Source organism: Thamnophis elegans, chromosome Z (assembly GCF_009769535.1).
Source record: "Thamnophis elegans isolate rThaEle1 chromosome Z, rThaEle1.pri, whole genome shotgun sequence".
Taxonomy (NCBI): domain Eukaryota; kingdom Metazoa; phylum Chordata; class Lepidosauria; order Squamata; family Colubridae; genus Thamnophis; species Thamnophis elegans.
The window spans coordinates 10,747,817-10,759,793 of NC_045558.1; the positions used below are offsets into that span (position 1 = coordinate 10,747,817).

The 11,977-nt window shown below is 45.4% G+C and overlaps 1 protein-coding gene across 1 annotated transcript; it reads left to right on the forward strand.

The window, feature by feature from the left end:
- The first annotated feature begins 855 nt into the window (after positions 1-855).
- HTR5A (5-hydroxytryptamine receptor 5A) lies at positions 856-11,219 on the forward strand. The gene is given in 4 exon segments (XM_032234565.1): positions 856-1,506; positions 10,889-10,919; positions 10,922-11,143; positions 11,146-11,219. Coding segments are annotated over 4 exon segments (978 nt in total).
- The last annotated feature ends 758 nt before the right edge of the window (positions 11,220-11,977 follow it).

The window sequence follows — 11,977 nt, forward strand, 5'->3', positions numbered from 1 at the left end:
ACAGAAGTGACTTATTACCGTATCATTCTGAGACCTTTTTTTAAAACTTCCTAATCTTGCTTATACTTTGGGGCTTCCTAGTGCTCACCCGTCCCTAACCAGATCCTGGTTAATATCACCCGGATACTAACCAGATCCTTGAGGATCAGCCAAGATTGCCACATAGCTGCCAGTGATAAATCAAGTTAAATAGGGGTGATCCCAGCAGGACAAGGTGGTTTGGGAGCCACAGAACCAGGATTCCTGTTTGTGGGGAGAGGGATAGACTTTGTTCTACCTAGCAATACAACTGGGAATATCTTAGTTCCTCTTTTCTGCTTTGCATATGATAACATCAACCTGTGTTTAATCTTGATTTGTCTGTTGTCGCAAGAATGCTGTAGATAAACAGAGGGTCTCTCTTTATTAATCTGGCTGCTCTTTCTTTCTTTCTTTCTTTCTTTCTTTCTTTCTTTCTTTCTTTCTTTCTTTCTTTCTTTCTTTCTTTCTTTCTGCAGTTTACAGGGGCAGAAATCCTAACATGGCTTTAAGATTACATGTGGCCACATCCTGGAGGCAATTTGTGGTTACCACCGATAGGTTGATGCTGCTGGAGCCAGCCACGTGGCAGAGCATCGGCTTCTAAAATAAGAGGCACCTCCCACAACAACTTCCTTCTTAAGGAAGCTATTGGAGATATTATTTGTGGGAGGTTAAAATCAGAAGAAGCATCTCAGTCTGCCCCTTGTCCTCTGCAGAATCTTCTCCATTCACCTCCGCAGGATGGACCGACCTGCCAACTTCACCTGTTTCTCCGCCACCACTTTGGCAGAGCCCAACTGGACTGACCCCGGCCTCTTGCCCAGCCCTTCCGGCATGGGAAAACCCTTGTCAATCTTCAAAGTCCTCATCTTGACTCTGCTGGCAATGCTGGGGGTTGCCACGTTCCTTTGGAACCTGCTGGTGCTGGCCACCATCTTGCGGGTGCGTACTTTTCACAGGGTGCCCCATAACCTGGTCGCCTCCATGGCCATTTCCGACGTGATGGTGGCTGCCTTGGTGATGCCCCTCAGCCTGGTGTACGAGCTGTCCGGCCGTCGCTGGCGGCTGGGAAGGCTGCTGTGTGAGATATGGGTCTCCTGTGATGTGCTGTGCTGCACAGCCAGCATCTGGAACGTGACGGCCATTGCACTGGATCGCTACTGGTCCATAACGCGGCACCTGGAGTACACGCTGAAGACCCGCCGGCGTATTTCCAATCTCATGATTGTTGTGACTTGGCTGCTCTCTGCCATCATCTCTTTGGCTCCGCTGCTCTTTGGCTGGGGAGAGACTTATTCCGAGGGCAATGCTGAATGCCAAGTCAGCCGGGAGCCTTCTTACACTATCTTTTCAACCTGCGGAGCTTTTTACGTGCCTCTCTGCGTCGTGCTGTTTGTCTACTGGAAGATCTACAAAGCTGCCAGGTTTCGTATTGGATCCCGTAAGATCAATTCCATCAGCCCAATTACACCCAGAGTTCTAGAGGTTAGTGCTTTTTGCCCACCCTTTTTACACCCAAGGTGTAAGTTTAGCACAAGGATTGAGTTAGGATGCAGCATTCATTCAGTCTTTGACTGACCCTTACCTTGTTTAAGGCTTACCAGGTTATTGATGGTGATGGTGAACTTGTGCCCCATGGTTCAGATCTCAGCTCAACAGTGTTCTCACTTATGAACCATGATTCATTATTGTTATTAATGGTTAGTCGCACAACCACCTAGAATCAGTGTTGGGATTCAAATAATTAAACAACTGTTTCTCTGCCCTAATGATTTCTTCCAACAACCAGTTCACCAAACTGTTAACAACCGGTTCTCCTGAAGGGGTGCGAACTGGCTGAATCCCACCACTGCCTAGAATCAATGTTGACTTCTGGCTTCCTCTTGAACGGATCTGTCAGTTTTCTTGGCAGTGTTTTCCAGAAGTGATTTCCCCTTGCCTCCTTCCTAGGGCTGAGAGAGAGTGACTGGCCCAACATCACCCAGTTGGGTTTGTGCCTAAGGTAGGACCAGAACTCACACAATGATTCATGATTGGCCCAAAATTATCCAGCCAGTTTTCATGCCTAAAATGGGACTGGAACTCAGGCTCTCCCAGTTTCTGATGCCTCACCACTACACAAGCAACTTATTATCAATGTTTGCTAGATTTTTTTTCTTATTGCACTTTTCACGTAGGTTATATAACTCAAAGGGATGATCCCCTTAATACCTAATGTTCTCTCAGTTCTCTCTTTATTTGAAGATTTAGATCAAAAACTGCAAAATAATGTGTATTTTGTAGGCTTTGGAAAAGCATGGTCTTTCATCCCATTTCCTGAATTTTGGGGGTCAACTATAATTTGTTGGTTGGTATTTGCTCTTCAGCTGAAGTTCATCTTAATTACCAATTTGGAGGAAAAAAGGAAACAGTTTCCATTAAAAGAGAATTTCCCCAGATTTATCTCATTCCTGTGCCAGCTTTTTAAGAGAAAGACAGAGTAGCAGGCAGGAACTAACAGATTATAAATTTTTCCCGAACACTCAGGAAGCCAGGAAAAGCAATATTGTCAGCCTATTAGTTACTTCCCTGTTTTTCTGCTCTTTGTGGATATTTGGGGATCTTTCCGAGGTACATTTTGGGACTTATGCACACCATATACAGGGAGTCCTTGAGTTATGACCATAATGGATTCTGCTTGCATAAATTGGATCACTCAACTGATAAACGTGATTTTACAGCCATTTTGGGAAGCAAATTCCACAGTCATTAAGAAAATCAATGATTTGCTATGGGTTTCCTGAAAAGTGGAAGTAAATGCCCCCCCCCCTTTTTCCCCCAAAAGCATTGCAAAACCGGGAATCAAAATAATGTGGTTACATGACTGTGGGATGCTGCAAACATCCATCAATGCTTATTCAGAGAACAGAGCTGGAGGGAACCTTGGGGGTTTTCTAGTCCAACCCCCGGCTCAAGCAGGAGATCCTGTATCATTTGAAACAAATTATTCAGTCCAGTCTCTTCTTCAAAAACCTCCAGCGATGAAGCACCTACAACTTCTGGAGGCAAGCTGTTCTACTGGTTAATTGTCCTCGCTGTAAGGAAGTTTCTCTCTTTAATTCCAGGTTGCTTCTCTCCTTGATTAGTTTCCATCCATTGTTCCTTGTCTTTCCTTCTGGCGCTTTGGCAAATAAGTTGATCTCCCCGCTCTTCTTTGTGGCAACCAAACTGGTTGCTGAGCACCCAAAGTGTAGTCATTTGACTGAGGGGGGGGGGGGAAGGGGTAGCACTGTTTGGACCTCAAATCCTGGCCAGAAGGGTTCAACAAGGAGGTCCATCCCAATTTCATATGGTCACTAGACGGCTGTTGTAACCTGAGGACAACCTGTTTGTGATGCCTCTGGACTTCAACTTTCTTGTGCTTCTTAATTGAAATCCAAGTTTAGAGGTTTCGCCCTCTAAAGAAGGACATTATCAACCCAAGGAGTGGGCATTTATTCACGAGACCTTTCCTGCCATGTATTTCCTACATACTATCTGACAACCAGCAAAGTTCCGGGCATGGCAAGGACTCCACATTGCCTTTTTCTTTCTCCCTTTCACCCATTCGTTTTGTTTGTGTTGGCCCTTTCAATAGATTCTCTTTCTTTGGTGTGGATGTGTAAACAGCTGCACTGCCTACCAAGCTGCGTGGAGTTGTGAAAAGCACGTGCTCACTGTTTACACCCTGTGGCAGGGTGAGTGTATGTCCCATGTCCGGCTGGGGGATTCTGGGAGTTGAAGTTCCCACTTCTTAAGAGGGGCCGGGAAATTCTGTTTTAGTGCCTGGAAACAGATCCTGTGTCGTAAACCCATAAATGATTTATCCCCAGAACTGTTTCTATCATTTGTGGCTGCGGGTGTGATTAGGTTGAGGTTTCTGGCTTCATATTCATGCTCAGCATGGCGAGGATAACATAAGCTTCCTGGAACCAACTCAAGCACTGAGAACTAATCCGTTTCCCTTCATTACTTTTCCGTAATTGAAAAGCTACTTTGGAGACGGTTGCTGAGGATTGACAGGACGGGGACTGACTAATCTTTTAGTTTATCCATTTCAGATCACCCTTTCATTCACTTGCAGGAGGAGAGAGAGCAGGGATTGATAACATTTTTCAATGTAGTAAAAAAAAAAAAGATATCCTCCCGTATCTTAATTTGGCCTTATTTGACTTTAACCACACCGTTTTGTTTCATTTCGGCCAAGTTGAGCCTCTTGGTGTTTGTCCAGGTCTTGATTTACAACAAGTCCTTGAACTTGCGACTGTAATGACTTACGACTTTCTATTTCTTAACAAGGCAGTTCTTAAATGAGTTTTTGTCACATTTTACAACCTTTCTTGCCACAGTTGTTAAGTGAATCACTGCAGTCATTTTACAACCTTTCTTGCCAGTTGTTAAGTGAATCACTGCAGTGATACGGTTGTTAAGTGAATCTGGCTTCCCCATTGAATTTGCTTGTAAGAAGGTCACAAAAAATGACCACATGTCCCCGGGATGCTGCAACTGTCATAAGTACATGCCAGTTGCCAAACATCTGGATTTTGATTATATGACCATGGGGATGCTGCAGTGGTCATAAGTGTGAGGATGGTTCATAAGTCAGTTTTTTCAGTGTCTTTTTAATGGTCACTAAACAATTAAGGTAAAGGTAAAGGATCCCTTCACACCTATGTGGTAGTTATTCACAACTCTAGGGGGCAGTGCTCATCTCCATTTCAAAGCCGAAGAGCCAGTGCTATCCGAAGATGTCTCCGTGGTCATGTGGCTGGCATGACTCAATGCTGAAGGCACACGGAATGCTGTTACCTTCCCACCAAAGGTGGTCCCTGTTTTTCTACTTGCATTTTTACATGCATTTGAACTGCTAGATTGGCAGAAGCTGGACAAGTAACGGGAGCTCACTCTGTTACACGGCACTGGGGATTCTAACTGCCGAACTGCAAACCTTCTGATCGACAAACTCAGCATCTTAGCCACTGAGCCACTGCGTCCCCACTAAACAATTGGACTACCTCTATTGTGAAAAATGCCCTTTATTTTGGTACCTAATTAGCAGCTAGGGCATTTATAAGCTAACTCTTTTCAGAGTCTCTGTGTATGAACTCATAAATCTGTGGTCAGCGCTGTGTTTGCACACAGAAATCCCAGTGTAAATATCTTTTCTCTTGAAATTTATTTGTTGTTCCTGAGATCCTCATCAATATACCAGGTGGCTGCCAAAAAGCCTCTCCGCTATTGGCAAAATTCAGTCCTGATCCTCACCACAGCAACTGTGAACCAACCACTGAAGTTCAAGAGTCTTTGACTTTAATCCCACATCATCAGATCATGAACTAAAAGTCCTGCGGCTGGGATTGAATGTTGAATTAGCATCTCTGTCAAAAAAGCCAACACAGTTCTAGGATGCATCAACAGAGGGATAGAATCAAAATCACGTGAAGTGTTAATACCACTTTATAATGCCACACTTGGAATACTGCATCCAGTTTTGGTTGCCACGATGTAAAAAAAGATGTTGAGACTCTAGAAAGAGTGCAGAGAAGAGCAACAAAGATGATTAGGGGAGTGGAGACTAAAACATATGTAGAACAGTTGCAGGAACTGGGTATTTCAGGTTAAATGAAAAAAAGGACTAGGGGAGACATGATAGCAGTGTCCCAATATCTCAGGGGTTGCCCCAAAGAAGAGGGAGTCAAACTTCTCCAAGGCACCTGAGGATAGAACAGGAAGCAATGGGTGGAAACTAATCAAGGAGAGAAGCAACTTAGAACTGAGAAGTTTTCTGACAGTTAGAACAATTAATCAGTGGAACAGAATTGCCTCCAGAAGTTGTGAATGCCCTAACACTGGAAGTCTTTAAAAAGATGTTGGATAACCACTTGTCTGGAACGGTATAGGGTTTCCTGCCTGAGCAGGGGGTTAGACATGAAGACCTCCAAGCTCCCTTTCAACTCTGTTAATCTATTTTCTGACAGGTTTTGTACCAGAAAGCATTGACATTTTACACCTCTGGGTGGCAGAACAAAGAATATCCCAAACCCTTCAAGGGGGCTCATTGATGGAGACTACTATTGGTAGGACAAATTTTGGGTATGGTACCTGGTGCTCTGGGAAAGGCTTGACAGAGGTTGGGGGAGGCTTAGAGAAAGCTTTGCAAATATGAGAGGTAGGAGCTGCTCTCCTTGTGTAAATTTGCGGGGTCCGGAATGGGAAAGGGCAGCACAGGAATTAAATTGTGATTTGTGCCAAGGGCTGGGAAACTCAAGCTCATCTTCCCTGGATGACTCTCAGCCAGTCACTCATAGCTGTTCAGACCAAGGCTTCCCAAGAGCATGAAGCAAATTCCTTGTACCAACAAAAAAAACCCTTTTATTAATTTACAGTGAATTCTGTTCATTCACATCCAGCAAAGTCTTTTGAGGGAAGATTTACAGTCACAGACCTTATCTGGCTTGGAGAGCTGACAGGCCGATATCTGCAAAACTTTGCAAGGAGTCTCAGAGAGTCACGAACTAATTAAGTGAACTAATGGTCTCCTGCAAACTCCCCTCTCCTTTCGCTCCTCTTTTGTTTTCTCTGGGAGGGGCCATTCATTGTCCACCTGTGGCCTTACTCCCAAGTCGGACCTTGTTCTTCAGCTGTTCCCTTCGTCTGGCAACTCTGTGCATGTGCACACTGGGACAGGCTCCAGCTGTTCATCTGCCTCACTAACATCTGACTCTGAAGGCAGCTGAGAACTCTGATAACTGTCAGACGGCTCTGGTCCCCTCTCTGCCTCGGACACAGAGCCCTCATCTGAGCCTTCCCCAGATTCCAGGCCTGGCCCATGTTCCTCCCCAATCTCCTCATTGTCCGAATCTGCTGCCAGCTCTGCAGCCAAAATATTGCAGGGAAAATTAGAGGTAGGAATGCTCTATAGCAATGATGACGAATCTTTTTGGCACTGAGTGCCAAAAAGGTTGCATGGAAACATTGCACCCGCATGCACTCGTCAGGTCCACACTCTGGAAAAGCCGAACTTCTAAGTTCTAGCGTGCATTCGCGCCCAACAGTCAGCTGGCTGGCGTGCATGCGCACCCGAATGGATCGCCCTTCAGAAAAGCTGAACTTCCAGGATCTGGCGCACATGCACGCCCAACAATCAGCTAGACTGCACAGACGAGTTTTTGGCACTGCCCCGCATGCAAATGACAGCTGATCTTCACGCACGCATAGGTGCCAGAAACCCAGAAGACAAACAGACAAGGCCATGCGTGCTGGGCAACATGGCTTCATGTGGCACTTTGGGGACACGTGCCATAGGTTCACCATCCCGGCTCTATAGGCTGCCTTGAACTGCTGGAGGCCATGAATAAAATGCACAATCATGAAAAATCTTGTGTTTACATTCTAAGGAATAGAGCAGTGTTTCTCAACCTTGGCAGTTTAACGAGATGTAGACTTCAACCCCCAGAATTCCTCAGCTGGCATGCTTAACCACCAACCAACTCCACAGCTGCCATTCCTGGATACCCCATTGCAGCAATGGTGGGTTCCAGATCCTGTTCCAACCAATATGGTTGGAACACGACTGGTGGCGTCCACATGGACGTGCACAGCATGCACATGTGTCTTACCGCCTCCATAAGCCTCTGTGACACTCCAGCTGCTCAGCAGAGCATTGCATAGATGCTGTATGCGCGGAAACACAGAAGCCTTAAAAGACAGTTAAGGAGCTCAGGTGGGCCGGTGGGCCCTCCGGAGCACCGTACCGGAACGGTATCCAGTGCTCCGGGCAGACTCTGGTACACCTGTACCGGGGCGTACCGTCTGCAACCCACCACTGCATTGCTGCAATAACTGAAGTCCCACCTTATCTTATGAGCTAAATAAGGCGGCCGGGAAGAAGACACATTGTGCCACATGGCCCTTTCTGGCCAAAAGACTTGGAGCAGTTAAAAAAATGGGGGGGGGGGGAGCGATTGAGATTTTATGGAAATCCCCTGGTGTTTCTGAACCTTTGCAACTTGGAAAAGATATGGCCTTCAAGTAATAATAATAATAATAGCAATAACAGTAGACTTATATACCGCTTCATAGGCCTTTCAGGCCTCTCTAAGCGGTTTACAGAGTCAGCATATTGCCCCCAACAACAATCCGGGTCCTCATTTTACCCACCTCGGAAGGATGGAAGGCTGAGTCAACCCTGAGCCCGTGAGATTTGAACCGCTGAACTGCTGATCTAGCAGTCAGCCTGCAGTGCTGCATTTAACCACTGCGCCACCTTGGCTCATGTGACTTGCCAGCTGGGGAATTCTGGGAGTTAAAGTCCACCTCTCTCCAAGTTGCCAAAGTTAAGAAACACTGGAATAGAAAGTTCCTTCAGGTAGTGAAAAAGAAAGCAGGTATACATGATCAGGATTTTTTCCAGCAGAGCAGAGGAATTGTGGTGATGTCACTCATGCTGCAGCTTTCTGTTGCTTGATTTTGCAGTTCATTTGATCCAAGGAAAACACACCATTGCTTTCCCACAGCAACTCAGTTTTGTTTTCTATAGGAAGTTGCCACCATTTCGTGTGTGTGTGTGTGTGTGTGTGTGTGTGTTTGTCTGTGTGTGTGTGTGTGGGTGTGTGTGTGTGTGTGTGTGAGAGAGAGAGAGAGAGAGAGAGGGAGGGAGGGAGGGAGGGAGAGGGGCGGGGGAGGAGGGAGCATACGTCTTTAGTTCTGGAGGGGTAATCTTGCCGCGGAAGGAAAGAGATGCCAGAAGTCCCTTGTGAGTGAGTCAACACAGCCTTTAGGCAGTTCCAGTCTTCTTCCAGAGATTTCTTTCTTTCTTTTTTTTTTTTTTTTTACAAATGAAAAGATCAATTGGGAAAATTCAGAGGCAAACGCAATAGGCAGTTCTGATGTATTTGCAAGATATATTTTGCAAACTTTGCAAGACAGCTTGCTTTCGTGTATTTTAAATCAATCTTAAAGCATTATCAGAACTGACTGATTGGCATATACGTAATTAGGAAGTATGCTGGACCAGAGAATCAGGCGCAAAACAATTTTTGCTTGAATACTCCAATACTTATTTTACTGGTTCCTTGCAATGATTCTGGGTTTAAGCCAATAAATAGCATAATAAATATCATATGGGCATTATTTTATTTGTTTAATTAGTCAATTTTTATTCCACCTTTGATATTATTATAAATAAGACACATAATGAATGCTCCTTCCTCCTCCTATTTCCCTGTAACAACAATCCTGTGAGGTTGGTTGAGCTGAGAGAGAATGATTGGCCCAATTCATTCAGCCAGCTTCATTGTCTAAGAACGTGTCTTAAGGAATAAAGATATACTATGCAATCATACATGTAAATTTGAAGACAGTGTGCCACTATGAACTCCAGTACTGTACAGGTAGTTCTTGATTTACAACCACAATTGAGCCCAAAATCTCTGTTACTAAATGAGACAGTTAAGTGAACTTTGTTCCATTTTACGATCTTCTATTTAGAAATAAAAATGAGTTTTTTTGAAGGTCATACTTCTGGCACCTAGTAATAGTTGGAGCATCATATATGGATAGTGCTTGTCTTATGACCATACCCGGAACCAGAATTTTCATCGTTAAGCAAGGCAATTGTTAAGTAAGTCATACCCGATTTTACCACCTTTTTTTGCCATGATTGTTAAGCAAATCACTGCAGTTGTTAAGTGAATCACACCATCATTAAGTGAGCCCAGCTTTTCCTCTTCGCTTTTGGTAGCTCACATGGCCACCAGATGTGGCATTCAGCAGGTTCCGATCAGTTCTGGAGAACCGGTAGCATAAATTTTGAGTAGTTCGGAAGAAACTGTAAATACCACCTCTGACTGCTCCCCCTCCCCATCTATTTTCTCTGCCTCCCGAGTCCCAGCTGATCGGGGGGGGGGGAATGGGGATTTTGCAGTAACCTTTCCCTAGAGTGGGAGGGAATGGGAATTTTACAGTATTCTTCCGCTGCTACACCCACCAAGCTACGCCCACCATCACATGACCAACAAGCCACATCCTCCAAACAAGCCACCGCCACAGAAACAGTAGTAAAAAAACCTTGAGATTTTTTTTAAAAATTTCAAAATACTGGTTTGGAGAACCGGTAAATACCACCTCTGACTGGCAATGCCCCCATCTATTCTCTGCTTCCTGAATCCCAGCTGATCGGGAAGGAATGGAGATTTTGCAGTATCCTTCCCCTGAAGTGGGGAGGGAATGGAGATTTTGCAGGTATCCTTCCCCTGGAGTGGGGAGGGAATGGAGATTTTGCAGTATCCTTCCCCTGAAGTGGGGAGGGAATGGGGATTTTGCAGTATCCTTACCCTGGAGTGGGGAGGAAATGGAGATTTTGCAGTATCCTTACCCTGGAGTAGGGAGGGAATGGGGATTTTGCAGTATCCTTCCCTTGGAGTGGGGAGGAAATGGAGATTTTGCAGTATCCTTACCCTGGAGTAGGGAGGGAATGGGGATTTTGCAGTATCCTTCCCCTGAAGTGGGGAGGGAATGGGGATTTTGCAGTATCCTTCCCTTGGAGTGGGGAGAGAATGGAGATTTTACAGTATCCTTCCCGCCACACCACCAAGCCACGCCCACAGAACTGATAGTAAAAAAATTTGAATCCCTCTGCTGGTGGTCACGGCAGTGTCATGGGACCTTTCCCTCCCTTCACTAAATCTGGTGTGGGCGTGGCCCACGGGCAGGAGTTTGACTGCTCTGCTGTGGATGAATCTCTGTCCCACAGGACCTTATCCTCCTTTCAGGAGATGCTCTCATGCTCAGCAACAGACCACCTGGCCAGAAAAGCAATTAATCTAAAGATGCTACTTCTATTTCGCAGATCGGGGAGGATTCCCAGCATCCACAGATGATATCACTGCCCGCCATGCCACGGTGACGTTCCAAACGGATGGAGACACCTGGCGGGAACAGAAAGAGAGGAAAGCTGCCCTCATGGTGGGGATCCTCATTGGCGTCTTTGTCCTCTGCTGGATCCCCTTCTTCATCACCGAACTCATCAGCTCCCTCTGCTCCTGCGACATCCCTCCAGCCTGCAAAAGTGTTTTCCTTTGGCTCGGATATTCCAATTCGTTTTTCAACCTTTGATCTATACCTCCTTCAACAAGAACTACAACAACGCCTTTAAGAACCTCTTCTCCAGACAACAATAAATGGTTGTCTGGGAAGGAGGCCCATCGGTGGTTTCTCCCCCCCCCCCCAAAAAAAGCAACTGGAGTTTCTTGTTGTTTTCTCTTCTGAAAACATTTCCCTTCTCATCCAAGAAGCTTCTTCACTTCTAACCGATTGGTGGGGAACAGAGGGATTTATATTCTCAGAGTCACCTGAATTGGAGTGCTAATGAGTGGGGACATTTCAACAGTTCCAAGAAGTCCCACATCCATGACTCTGGGAATACAGATGAAACCCCCGTGGCTTCCAACAACCGTCAGAAAGAGTGCTAATGACCAAGTGACTTCAAAGATTATAATCCTTCCGTTCCCCACCGTCAGTTAGAACTGAAGAAGCTTCTTGGATGAGAAGCGAAACGTTTTCAAGCGAAAACCAAGAAAGTCCAGTTGCCTTTTGAAAAAAAAAAGCACTTTGGGACAACCATGATTGAGAAGGTTTACATCTCAGGAGAGGATATTCTCTCTATGAAGATTTCGTGCTCCATCCATCCTCCAGAGGAGGAGGAGGAAAATCTCTTGAAATAAACATCGTCCTTTCCAATTGATCCATTTATTCCAGTTGCTCTTAATATCTCTGTTAGCTCTTCGTTGCTGTAGGAGATTATTGAAGTCAATAGCTGCTTGTTCGGATACAGTATTTTTCCGGCACTCATATAATGGAGTTATCTCAATCAATCTGATTTTTTTCTTCTTGGCTCAGTTGCACTGGCTAATGTGACACTGTGATGTTCATATCGATG